The 13,392-nt window shown below is 38.6% G+C and overlaps 1 protein-coding gene across 1 annotated transcript in view; it reads right to left on the bottom strand.

The window, feature by feature from the left end:
- Positions 1-13,392, bottom strand: part of cpm (carboxypeptidase M) — a 31,096-nt gene that overhangs the window by 15,599 nt on the left and 2,105 nt on the right. Inside the window, exons 2-3 of the mRNA XM_005742287.1 lie at positions 12,286-12,465; positions 5,706-5,803 (exon numbers count right to left, since the gene is read on the bottom strand). Of these exons, the coding sequence (XP_005742344.1) occupies positions 5,706-5,803; positions 12,286-12,451 (264 nt within the window). The 5' untranslated portion in view covers positions 12,452-12,465. The remainder of the gene's footprint in view (positions 1-5,705; positions 5,804-12,285; positions 12,466-13,392) is intronic.

The following is a 13,392-nucleotide window of genomic DNA, read 5'->3' on the forward strand; positions in this document are numbered from 1 at the left end:
TACATTTCACTGTGTGTTATACTTGTATAACTATGCATGTGACAAATAATAAAGAACCTTGAACCTTGATATCGGCAGTTGACAACGGATCTACTCTAGATTGTGTTTCTTGGGCTTCACTTGAGCAGTTTTGCATGTTTCACAGTTCCCTTCACATTCTGTCTTAAATAGGCTGTGTTTAAATGAACGCCCCTTGAAGTTTTATTCTCTCCCTATGACATCATCCAGATCCATGAGTAGAAAAAACATCTGAAATGAAGCAGTGTGAGGCTTGAGCTTTTGGCTTACACACACTGACCTCATTATTTGAAACTCTGCCCCCCCATATCTCTGCAGTTTAGAAAATGGGAAATAAGGGCAGTGATTTACTGAACTAGGTAAATGTAAAGGAAAATATCCCAAGTAAGTATATGCTTTAAAAAAGTCAAAGGTAGGTCCAATCTAATTACTGATATCTTCAAATCCAGCAGCCATTACTGGATGAAACCAAAACATATGGTGGTGTTTGCCACCCATACAGTCCATGTGTCACTGAACAATTCCTCCAACAAGTTTAGATAACAAGATTAAAGCCGTCCAGCCGTGTTTATGTGACCTAATGTTGAGTGAAGCTGAGGTGAACCGCAGTGTTTGTCTACAACTTGCAGCTGAGCTTCCCTGGAAGACAAGAGGAACATGAACACCTGAGGCAAATTCATCAGGATTCATCCTTCAGGGAACAGAAATGTCCAAAATCACACAGACATCGATTCAAGAGTAGAAATCACATTTGAGGAAAGAAACGTGAACTCTCAGTGACACTGTAGGAAAATACTTTGACTTTAAAATCAGGATCTATCCCCTGGGGAACATGAACATCTGTGCAAAAGCTGTTGAGTCATTTAGGATACGACAGATATTGTCATTAAAAGAGTCAAAAAATAGAATTAGAATAACAAACAGGCTTCCAAGTGAATCCAAAGAAAGGTCAGTGCAGCACACTCAGTGTACGAGGTTAATGTGTGAAAGGAGGAAGTGCCTCCTGTTTAAATTTTTATTATTGTCCTTCAGGCAAAGTTTAAAGACGCTGAAAGTTCTCTCTTTGATTTAGTGTTACTAAACATTTCTAACACGCAAGACTGCATTCCTGCTGCTGACATGATTCTGCCATGCCATGATGGCTGTTTGTATTTTGCACATCTGAGCATCGATGACAGAAACATCCTCTGACCTCTTGCTCGCTCACTCAGAGTTTCTGTCATGGGGTGGATATACGATGGATGTTCTTTGCTTCCTGCACTGCAAACTGTACTAAACAACTGTTTCCAACTTAAAGCACACTTAAAATACGTGAAAAAGAAAGTACACCCTCTTTCACTTTAAGCCCTCGGTTAATAGTGATTGAAAATGTGACGTCACTCAGGGGTAAAACCGCAAAGAATTCTGGGAACTCGTGGCAAGAGGTACTAGCGCACGCAGGCTTTCAATTGAAATCAGTTATACAGCGATAAAAAGAAACACAAAAAATGTCAAGAAGCCGTTGTATTATTAACTGCAATAGCCGGTCGCATGACAGCCACGGGAAGCCGACGGGTAAAGAGATCGGTTGTTATCGGATTACGTCGTTGAAGAGAAATTGTTCGAGCCATGTTTCCGAAGTAACAAAGAGGCGACTGGATTGCAGCCATTCAAAGACTAAATATAACGTCTCAGAACACTCCAGCTCACAGGTTAGTCTGCTCCAAGCATTCCCACAAAGGTCAGTCTACTGTAGTAGTTAATACGTCATTTTTCTTAACATAATTGGTGATATAGGTTACAAGCAAGTCTGGCGCTGAGCAGAAATTGTCGAGCTATGCTCCTTTGTTTATTGTACATAAATAGTGAATTGTCCTGACACAATATTGTGTTTCGCTTCTGTTATTATGGTACATTGATAAAAACATATACTTTTATTCACAGGATAAAACAGTTGTTTTGTATCACTAATTGCCCAGTACGATTACAGCATACAATATTATTGTCACTGCTACATTTCTGTAATGAACCAGAAATTATTTCTACTACTAATTAATTACCATTGAGCTCAAAGGTCCTATTAATAAACGGTTAACGAATGTGTATTTATGAAGACGATTTGTGAGACTGGTAAACTTACCTTTGTTTGTACGATGGTCTTTACTTTCTACACGGTGCATTTCAAGGTCCTGTACCCATCCATCGGTAAACTGTACCTGGGCTTGTTGCAGTGACCTGAAGTTACTAAACTTCACGAGTGTATGCACTCACTCCAAGAACCGTATAATTATAAATATGAGCGTGGTGAAAGTTGGGCAGCACGCTAACGTATTTTGTCCCTCTGTGTGCTCGTAAGGGTCTGACCCTTTCACTGGTTAGATTTTTTTCCTCGTATCTTTTCTTTGACTTTTCATTAAGTCTGTCTTTGTACAGACCGGCATTGTTCTCCTTTTGTTTTGTACATTCCTTTTTTGTGCGGCAAAGAAAAAGCAAGAATTTATTGGAACCGAAGAATGAACGTTTTGCGGTGCTGCAAATGTTTGCATTTGATGCAGGTACTTGGATTGTTTTGCCACGAGTTAACGGCATGAAAGTCACGTCACGTGGTCTGTCAATCTCTATAAAAACAGTCATCTGGTCCTTAAGTCTATCATTCTACACCTCAAAGATCAGACAGTGCAACGCTCAGAGATACTGCAACAAACTCCAAGAGCTCCACCTCAGACTCTAAAGGCCTCAGTTAGCATGCTAAATGTTAAAGTTCATGATAACACAAGTTAGAAACAAACTGAGCAAGTATGTTTTGTTTGGAAGGGTTGCAGAAGAAAGCCTCTTCTCTCTAAAACAAACATGAAAGCACGGCTTTGGTGTGGAAAAACACATCAGGACAAACTGCAACACTTCTAAGTGGAAATCTTTGTCCATGATGCAAATCACCCGAGGAAGCAAAACACCTCATACCAGTTCTCAGCACGGTAGTGTGGGGATGATTTGGGCACCTTACAGTCATTGAGTGGACCGTAAACTCGTATAGCAAAGTATTCTAGAGTCAGTGTGAGACCCACAGCAGTCAGCAGTTATTATTGCTAAAAGCGTCTCAACAAAGTGCAGGATGTAATTTGTTTCTCACACACTGATTCTGCATTGTAGTTTAGTTTTGTTGAATAAATGATGACTCAATGTAAAATGTTGGGTTGTTGCTAATCTGAGGTTGCTTTTAAATAACTTCATATTTACACTTTTAATATGATTTTCTCCTCCTGTGCGTTTCCTTTTAGCTCTATAACGTGTTTTTGTTGTTGTTGTTGTTGTTTTTGTACACATTTTGCATCAAATACACTAAATATGTAATAATAAATATGTTTCATTTTCAGAATGCTTCAACCTGCCCCTGTGCTATGTGATACAGAAATTAGCTGGAAGTCAGTGTGGGGAAAATAAAGATGCGATAAAATGAAGATACAATAAAATTTGTCTGTCTGCCTGATCAAGCAAGTCAGAGTTTCTCAATGTTAATCAGTAGAAGCTGTGGCAGAAAGCATGGGAGCCTCACAGGAAATATACTCTAGTCAGAAACTCCTGAGTACTCACAGACAGTGCACGCTACACGACACCTTTTCAGCATTCCCATTCGCCACCCTGCTGTTTCCATGTGTATGTATGGGGCCGTATTCCTCTGAGCCGATATACTCCACTGGTTCTGTTTGTGCATGTGTGTCCAGGCGTAACGTGTCTATTTAAGGACACTTCCATTGACTTTCACACACATTTGCAGTGTGATCAGCTGTCCACTGTCACCATGGCAACCTGACACTGGTCAAACGTTTTAGTCTGGTTTTTAAGGACATTCATGCAGACTCAATTTATCTCATCCCAATGGAATTATTAGACTATTAAATGATGGTTGTAATTACATTGTGTTATTAGAATAACCTTTGTGTTAACAGTTTGAATGTCTTCTGTGTTCTGTTCAGTCAGAACAAGTTCAGAACAAAACTTGTTCTGACTGGAATAAACAGAGCTTGTCTATTTGTTGATTAGTGGTGCCACAGATTTCATCACACTGATGACCTAACTCTGGCTGAATGTGCTGTGTAACACCGCAGATCAAGCAAATCAGTTTCCTCTAAGAACAAAAGTTTGAAACTTTTGCACAAAATCTGAGAATTGTCAGGTGAAAAATGCAGATAAGGTGTTTTAGTTTGTAAAAATGTCTCTCAAAGGTCAAACACTCAAATACTGCATACTGTCAATAAGAATAAAAGCTAACTGAATTACCTGTGTACTCTTGCGAAGAAGCAAATAAAATAAAAAGTCAACTGTAATTTTTTTTATCTGCAGAACTGCACAGATTAAAGGTCTCAGTGCCCTGCTGAGCTTTTCATCTGTACACTTCTACATGGGAGCAGCAAGGCAAGGCAAGTTTATTTCACAATTCAACAACAAGGTGATTCAAAGTGCTTTACAGAGACATTAAAAACAAAAACAAATAAAAAGCATGATTTAAAATTGATTAAAAAAAACAAAAAAAAACCCAGCGTCAACTCTTCTCAGTTTTTAGGTGGTAGAATCTGGTATTAGGTACTGTTTTAGCACTACTGGGGTTCCAAGTGAGCTGAGTTGGGCCAAAGATGTGATGTCAACACACCACTGATGAGCCAAAGAGTGACATCACTGGATGATCATGAAAGTGACTCCTTCACGTCATGGCACAATTTTCATTTTGAACCATTCCTTGATCGTGACTAGATGTCAAAAAAGACTACCAGGTCAATGTCAAAGTGTTTGCTGGGTTTAATAAGAAACGTTTAAAGAAATATAAAATATTATATTAAAGTTTCCTTAAACCACTTCTGTCTGTGCTCAAAGAGCTGTGCGACCAAAAATCCTGCATAATGCTGTTTTCCTGTTTAGGTTGTTGCTAGACTGAATCACCTGAGGGATGCTGTGCTGTGATTAGCTTAGATGTTGTTTGCTGCACTTCACTCTCTCCTGATTCGAGTTTGGTGTGATCAATCCACCTGTGCATACAGTTGTAATTATGAGTGTTGCTTTGTGATGTGGTTAAAAGGAGGTTGTTCATGCTTGTTTTGTGGTCAGAAGAAGTGAAGCATCATGAAGCATCAGGGTTTTTTTTTCCTCTAAACATCCACCAGGTCATTGAGACGCCGACTAAGGGTGGAGTTGGGTTTTGGCCTCATCCTAAATGAGCAAATCTTCAAAAACTTGAAAATGCCATCTTTTAGATCATGTGTGTTACATGGCGTGACAGACACAAGCCACACCTCCAATCCATTTCTGTTATAAAACGGATGAGTGAGGCATTCAAAGTCAACTAACTGTCAAATCCTTATGTTCTCTATACTATGAGCTTCATTCAGATGTACAATAGCCATTCATATACATATAATAAGAGACACTTTTTTCCATTACAGCTATTCCCAGTTACTAACTGACCTGCCTAAGTATACAAAGAACCTGAGATTAGTGTTTCTTGATTCGGTTGATTCGGCACACTGTCCATTTCTATCTGAGAATTATGCAGGTCATCACACACTCTGTTGTCCACACACAAAGGAATCCACGGGCTCTGGACTCTGAATGGCTTTTGTTGATCTCTTTTGTCCTCCTTTAGTCCTGCTTCCTGTTAAAAGGGAGTGGCACTCTTCTGTGTGTGTGTGCGTGTGCATGTGTGTGTATTGTCTTACCTCATTTCCATGCATGTTACCCACATATTTGAACTCTGGGATGCCAACTGTGTGCTGGTGAGGACTGACACCCAAAGCCAACACCCACAGCTGCTGACCTGAGAGACACGCAGAGCAAACAGAGCCTTCAGGAGCTAAGAGTTACAGTTTGTGCTGCTCACATCTGCTTAATTGAACATGATGTGCACTGGGAGATAAAAATATGTAATTAGGTAACGGTTCATTGTCACCTGGGTTAGTTAAGAATGTTAAGAAACGCACACCAGCATGCACAAAAATATTTGCTACAGCAAAGCTTTTCACAGTGACAACGTGCAATAAAAGCAAGTACACACAAAATATGACAGAAACCAACAATAAAAACAACAAAACATATAAAACTCTGAATGTCCACCCGGTCTCCAGAGACCTGCTTCTCTAAATTTGCTGTGAGCGTTCACAGCTGACAGACTGACTGAGGAGAAAAATGAATTACAATATTCAATATGGTCAACATTCAGTACTAAGAAAGTAAGCAGCAATTCAAAACATGTGAACGTAAAAGTGCTCTCTCTCTTCACATCCAGTGACTCTGTTCTGTCCACATAAGTATCCCATGATGCCTTTCTGCCTGCATCCTGTGAATTACTGCTATCTGTTGTCTTTGGAGGTCAGTTTGATGATAAGCAACCAGAATCCATCCTTGCAGGGCCCTCCCTGTGTCCTTAACAAATTCTGGAGCCTTCAGATTAGTATGCACTACTGTGTAAAAGTCCACTCCTTATTTCTTTATATTATTAATTGTCTAGTTATGTATTAAAAATTACAAGGTCCACAGTCCAATTAAGTAAACAGTAGAAAATTAATTATCACTCCACCAGATCTGTTTCACTGACTTTCAGTCCAGTTTTTTATATTTTAACAATTTTTATATCAGGCTATAAGCTTGATTATTTCTGCTGTAAAGTTGTTCATTTTAAGAGTCTATGGGAACTAGAGAAACTGCAGCTGCACATTTATTCCCCTGTTCACTTCCATTTTATTTCTGGAAACATCTGGAATACCATTTTACTTTAAGATCAGTTTCAGATACGTTGAAGGGAGAGGAACACTAAATGTTCAGCTTGTCCATCACCACGTGTCCATGCCAAACAGCACTCTGCTTTATCACACATTTGACCTTATATGGAGACAAAATTTACAAAATGAGGGTTGTGATTTGTTAAAAACCGTGAAACTGAGGATCATAATGAGATATGAGGAAGTGGGAATCGGGCTCATTTTCTCATGTTTCAAAATATATATATGTTTTTTTCTTGTTTTGAAACCAGAGGAGTCGCCCCCTGCTGGTTAGAAAGAATCATATCAATGCATCTTTCACGTGTTTTACGTGAAACTTTTTTAATGTTTGCAGTAAACTAAAGGTCAATAAATAATCTTTATCTGCTGTATTAGAAGAAACTAAAATAAGTTAATATTTTTAATCAAAGGCTTTAATTCCTCTTTGCTCTTTCAGTGTCTTTGAACTCTGTGCTTTGGTTTGGCAGCCTGCAGTTTTGAGGTTTAAATTTTAACTCTCAGTTAGTCAGTTTCCTCACAGGCACACACACCCACCCACACACACTTCTGTAACTGTACTGCCAGTACTACTGGTTATTCAATGAATGAAACTACAAGTCTCAACAAGCCAGGAACACACACTCACGTAAATCACGGCAAAGTGTGACTCAGTCATCAGAGCAGCAGCCTGAGGGAAAAACTGATTCGTTGCACAAAGACAAGATGAGACTGAAAAATGCATAAACACACTCGGGCTGGACGGAGGCCAGCTGGTGTCCCAGATTAGCTCAGATTAGCTCTGTGTGTGTGTCAGATTAAGCAGTCTGGGATTAAATGAGAAACTATTTACTGTCCAGTCATGCGATCCACCAACAGCTAGATCCAGGTCAGTCAGTCATTGGTGGTGGGTATAGAGGCGGATGCCCGATGCTTCATCAATTATCCATCATTCCTATTGTGGCGTCTACATGTAAGGGAATCAGTCTAAGAACAGGTTGTGTTTCAAAGCTTTATGATCACCTAAATCTACATCTGCTGTACTGTATTTCCTGCAGTCGCCTCAAACGGAATTCATTGTTACTCACTTTTTGTCAGACATTTAATGTTAAATGGATGAAATTGTCATTTTCTTTTTCCAAACCAATAAGAATTGCACAAATCGTGGTCTGGGATAATTGTCCTGCTGAAAAAATTAAGGTGCTGGCAATCAGATGCTCTCCAGATGGTATTGAAAGCTGGATCAAAATCTGGTGGTACTGCATTTGTAATTTCATTAAATTTGAGAAGATCAACATCACTGGTTGAAATGAAGCCCCAAACTGAGTCACACAGAGTGTCCATTGTTTTGTACAGATGGCTGTAGACTCACACTGTTGGATCTCTACTCCTGACCTCCTCTGTACATACTCACATGTGCAGATCACCTGAATAAAATTAGTAGGTCATTAGCAAGACTCTATAGAACTTGACTGCATGCTGAGGTGGCAACCCGTAACCCTACCTACTCAAATAAATGTAAGTAAATGTAACTGTTTGGAAATTTGTACTTCTAAAAGTACACAGCAAATTCAAAAGTGTTAAATGTTTTGGTGTTAATAGTCTTCTTGCAAAAGTAGAGTTAATTTTACTCTAAGCAGAGTCACATTCTTTTAATGTAACTCTGAGGTGTAAAATGATAGTAGTTAAAACCGAGTGTTAAAAATGAGTGTTTCTCTGTCAAATCTGGAGGTGTTACAATGGAAACATTAACTCTTGACCTCTTAACTCTGAACTCCTACAGGGGCTATGACACCAATAGAGTAAATTCACAGACTCCGCCCTCAGCACGGCTCCAATCGAAGCTGAAGTGAAGCCGTTTCAGAACATTTTGCTCTACATATTTGAGTTGTTTGCCATGCTTGGTAAGTCATTTTTTCAAAGATTGTTTCAATTATTATTATGAGCTTTTACTTCTGTGGCTCTTTGGAGTTGAGACAAAGCTGTGTGAAAGGCATTAGCCATGTTGCTCGCTGATAGCATAATATTCTGTTTTAGCAAGCTGAAAGGTATTGTTTGTGGGCAAATACCACAGCCTTGAAAAAAAGCTTGCATGTGAATTTTCAGTCAAACTTTTGGTCAAATACACCTAAAACAATGTCTAGAATGTGAAATGTTGGTATAATGGTGCTACTTGAAGCCTGAAAAGGATCGCCCATAAAAAAAAAACAAAAAACGAGCAAACAGCAGTAGCAGACGTCCTGACTGGGTTCTACGTTAGCATAGATCCCTCCAGAGTTTTGTGCACACGGTTTAGGTAAAAATGAAAAAGGTTGAGGTTTTACATTTAGTTCAGTATTACCTGTTGCCTGTGTCCTTGTCTTTTGGGAAAATACTTTACACAAGTAATGGCTCAAAGAGGATTCCTTTTTTTTACTGTGCTGCAATTGTTTACTGGATTATTTGTGCCATTAATTAGTGTCAACTAATTTTTATTCAATCTCCACACAGGATATGCTTGTGAAGATGGAATATGGGGGAGAGCAGAAGTGCGTTGAAGTTCCACAAAGTGATGAATGAAGGACATGCATATTGTATTGAAGAAATAAGTGATGAGAATGCTGTTATTTGCATTTACCATGTCAGACCTTTTGATAAACAAAATTCTAATGAAAGTGAGAACATGTATACTGTTACATCTTTCAGAAAATGTTTTGAAATTGTGGTGCACAGTTCAGAATAAATGTTTTTCAAAAACCATTGCATCTTTTTAGTAAATGTTTATTTCCAAAAGAAATTTCTAGAAGTTCAGAACAGTAAAATTCCCGCTTTTTAGAATGAATTAGAAGATAACTCTTACGTAGTTAAACTAAAATACTCTTTGAGAGTTAATATATAAACTCTTAACACCAAGTGTTAAATTATCAACTCCAGACAGATTTGGTGTTTAACACTAAATCAGAGTTAACGTACCAACTCTCCAAAAAGAGTTAAATTAACACTCTCTGGTGTGGACCCATATAGACACTTTAATAGTGTTGAAATCAAATCTGACAGTGTTAATTTAGACATGCTGGATTTGCTGTGTACTGTTGTTGCAACATGTTAATTCACTCATGAGCTGCTGTAACACAAATCAAATGGCTAAACTGCCACCTCAGCATGCAGTCAAGATCTATAGACTTGCTAATGACCTATTAATTTTATTCAGGGGTGTTGTAGCAGGGACACATGTTAAAATTTAAGGACACTGGCCCTGGAGGACTGGAGTTTGACCCGTGTGCTTTAGAGCAAGTCTGGCTTTTTAGCAGCAAGTCCAAGACTTGCACAGCACAATATATGATACGCACACAAGAGAAAATTGTTAAGAGGGTGTTGTGTTGCAGGATTGTGAAAGGTTGTCTTCTAATATTTGGAAAGTAGGAAGTCCCATTATGACCTAATGTCTCATCTCAGAATGTAAAAAAACCTGAATTTGTTTCAGAAGTGAAAGTTTAGTAGATGAAGATTTAAAGTATTCAAGTTTCAAATGTTCAAATGCAGATGACTGTGATTAGACAGTGGCCAGCTTCACACAGACTGATTTTGCTCATACTTTTAGAAATATAAAGCCAGCCAGCGATATTCATTTATGAGGCATGTTTCACAGACAGGAGGATAAGAAGCAATTAATAATAAACAGGAGAAATATATACAAAACAAAAGAAAAGGCTACGGAGCCCCGCAAGGGAATATTGGAGGAAAAAAAATTAAGATGAACTTTTTCGAGATCCTGCAAAAATTTTGTGAGATCCAGAGTTAATTTGGTGAAATCCTGCAAAAGATTTTGCGAGATCTCGCAAAAGTAACTCAGGAGCTATGTCCCAATCCCTAGGCTGCATCCTTCGGAGGCCGCATTTGAAGGCCGATTACGTCACAGCCAGGCGATGAAGGCTGTCCCAATTCAAAGTCTCCTCCAAATGCGGTTCATTTCCCCGAATTTGAAGGATGGGTCGAATATTTCTTTCGTGGCCCAACCTATCCCAGAATTCATAGCGCGGCCCATCCAATTCCAGTTACCAACAATTGGGGGCAGCTCCGTAGTTTTAATATTACTCTTTCTGGGTCACAAAATAAACTTTCAAGATATTTGAAAATGTGTGTGAATGTGTGTGTGAATGGGTGGATGACTGGATATGTTAAGCGCTTTGGGGTCCTTAGGGACTAGTAAAGCGCTATATAAATACAGGCCATTTACCATGTAGGTGTGTAACTTCAAATATCTGCTTGATTTATCAAGACATCACATATTTGCAAAAGTGCTCCAATGTTTTTTGAGATGTCTGTTACCCACTAGCTCGATAGCTAGTTGGGGGGTTCAAGGCTTACTAAAGCCGGCGAGAACAGTGGACTTCCAGCACACCATTTTCAAAACCCCTGCAACCTTTCGCTACTCAGATTATGATATATAAGTCACTTAGGCAACTTAAAAATGTTATTGTTTGGCTTTTTTCAGTTTTTTATTTGTTCCTCAGTAAAACAGTTTGGCTGAGATTAAAGTTATAGTTTTCACACAGCTAAATAAACGTCAAACAGAAAACTGATTAAACAGAAGTGTGAGATGGTAGCGAATTTACTCCAGTGTCCCGTTATATTTTAGATAGCAAGGAGCAGATAACTGACACAGGTGGTGGCGCAAATCTGAAGGCTAGACCGTCCCATTTCACAGCCTCGCACTTCCAGCCTTGTCAGTCTTCGGAGGACCAGGCCTTCGCGGTCTACGTGGGCCGTGTCCTTCGAAGGATGCGGATCTTGCTCCTGAGTAAAGTTTTGCGGGATCTTGCAAAACTTCATCTTCATTTTTTTTCTCCAATTGTCCCTTGTGGGGCTCCGTAAAAGGCACACAGGAGAGGACAGGTGCGAAGTGTTTGGAAGTAGTGCAAAAGGACTCCATGTGTGGTTGTGCAAGTCATTAATGCAAGACATTAATGTATGCAGTTTTGTATATCAAATGCAATGAAATATAGAGAAAGTTAGAAACATTTCTTGATCTTGACAAACTGAATCATGAAGAGAACAAAAAAGATTATTGCAGCAGAAATAAAATATCCCGGTCTGTCAGTCGAGCTGAGAAAGCTGAAACGGTTCACTTTTTAACCAGATTCGGTTCATTTTCATTTCTGCAGCACCGGCTTATAGCAGCAGCTGCCTCAGCCTCAAACCTCAACACTGTTTACACATTTGGCAAAATTACCTTTTTAGATTCTTTCACTGAGCTGCTGCTGGGTGGATATCCCTTAAATAAGAGCTCCTGATCTCAAAAAAGCCCCAAGACATTGGCGCAGGAACAATAACCTCCTTTATTCTTTTTTCACCGTATCTGATAATGGCTATCAAAACAAAAAGACTTTAATAAAAAAAAGCTAAACACATGGCTGTGTGGGAAGTCTTCACGAGGAACACATCCGCCCAGGAAATCTTGTTATTGTGATCATCACAAATTGTCATTTCACACCTTTTGTCATTTCAACTCCCAACTAAGTCTCAGAATTACAGGTGGGACAGGAAGCAGCAGGAGCAGGGTTACCTTTTGAAGACTGGCCGATGCTGTACAGGTGTGTGATGTCAGGATTCGAGGTGCTGACCTGCTTGAGGTACTGCTCAATCTCATGGTTGTTGTGATACCGAAACTCCAACGTCCAGGCGGGTGTGAAGAGGAAGAAGGGAGGGAGGAGGAAGAGGAGTGATAACATCACTGCAGTAAGACCTGTGGAGGGAAACAAAAATATTTTTAAAGTAAATGAAATAATTTAAACATCTTCACTGACATTCTACTCATTTTTATAAGTTTTTATAACTCTACATAAACAGATAATCAATGATGTTCATGCACAGAGTCCTTCTTGAAACAAGTCTCACCACCTTTAAATGTCTCTGGGCAATTATTTGGGCAGTTAAGTTTAAGCTTTCTGTAAATTAACTGTAATTTCAGTGGTTACCTCCACATAAAAATGCATGTATATCATCATAATATGGTTTGACTTTGCCAAAAAATTAGCTTTTGAAATTTTTTCCTCCTGGATGTTGTACTTCCAGAAGAAAAAACAGCTTTGCTGCTGCATAATCCTCCTGTTCCTCGAGAGCCATACCTCCCACTTATAAAGGCTTTGCTTGAAAATAAAGGACTCCGACTTGAAAATAAAGGACTCCGACATCCTGAATTTTAAGGGATTTTGTTAGCATCACATCACTGTTCAGTATTAATTCTCAATCTCAAGAGAAAGAAGCAGGTAAGTCTTCATCTAGTTAAACCAGTCATATAAAACACTGGTAATGTTTTATCTCAGTAGATCATTAATTCAGTGAGGAGACAGTTTGTAGGATTACATTAGATGACTCTGTATATTTCTTGTTGACTAAGTTGTGCCATTTAAAGATTTTTGGTTGAATTAAAAAGGAAAGTTTGAGTTTAAATGCAACAAAACACTGAAACCTACCAAATAAAACACTTAATAAGACAATATCAGGGAGCAACAATAATAATTGTTATTATTATTATTATTATTATTATTATTATTATTATTAATAATAGTAATAATAATAATAATAATACATATTATCGGATGATTAGCGAGACACAGTGAAGTTAAACTGCAATTTATACATTTTATAAATGTCCTTATTAATCTAATAA

Source organism: Pundamilia nyererei, unplaced genomic scaffold (assembly GCF_000239375.1).
Source record: "Pundamilia nyererei isolate P.nyererei 1_Seehausen unplaced genomic scaffold, PunNye1.0 scaffold00119, whole genome shotgun sequence".
NCBI lineage: Eukaryota > Metazoa > Chordata > Actinopteri > Cichliformes > Cichlidae > Pundamilia > Pundamilia nyererei.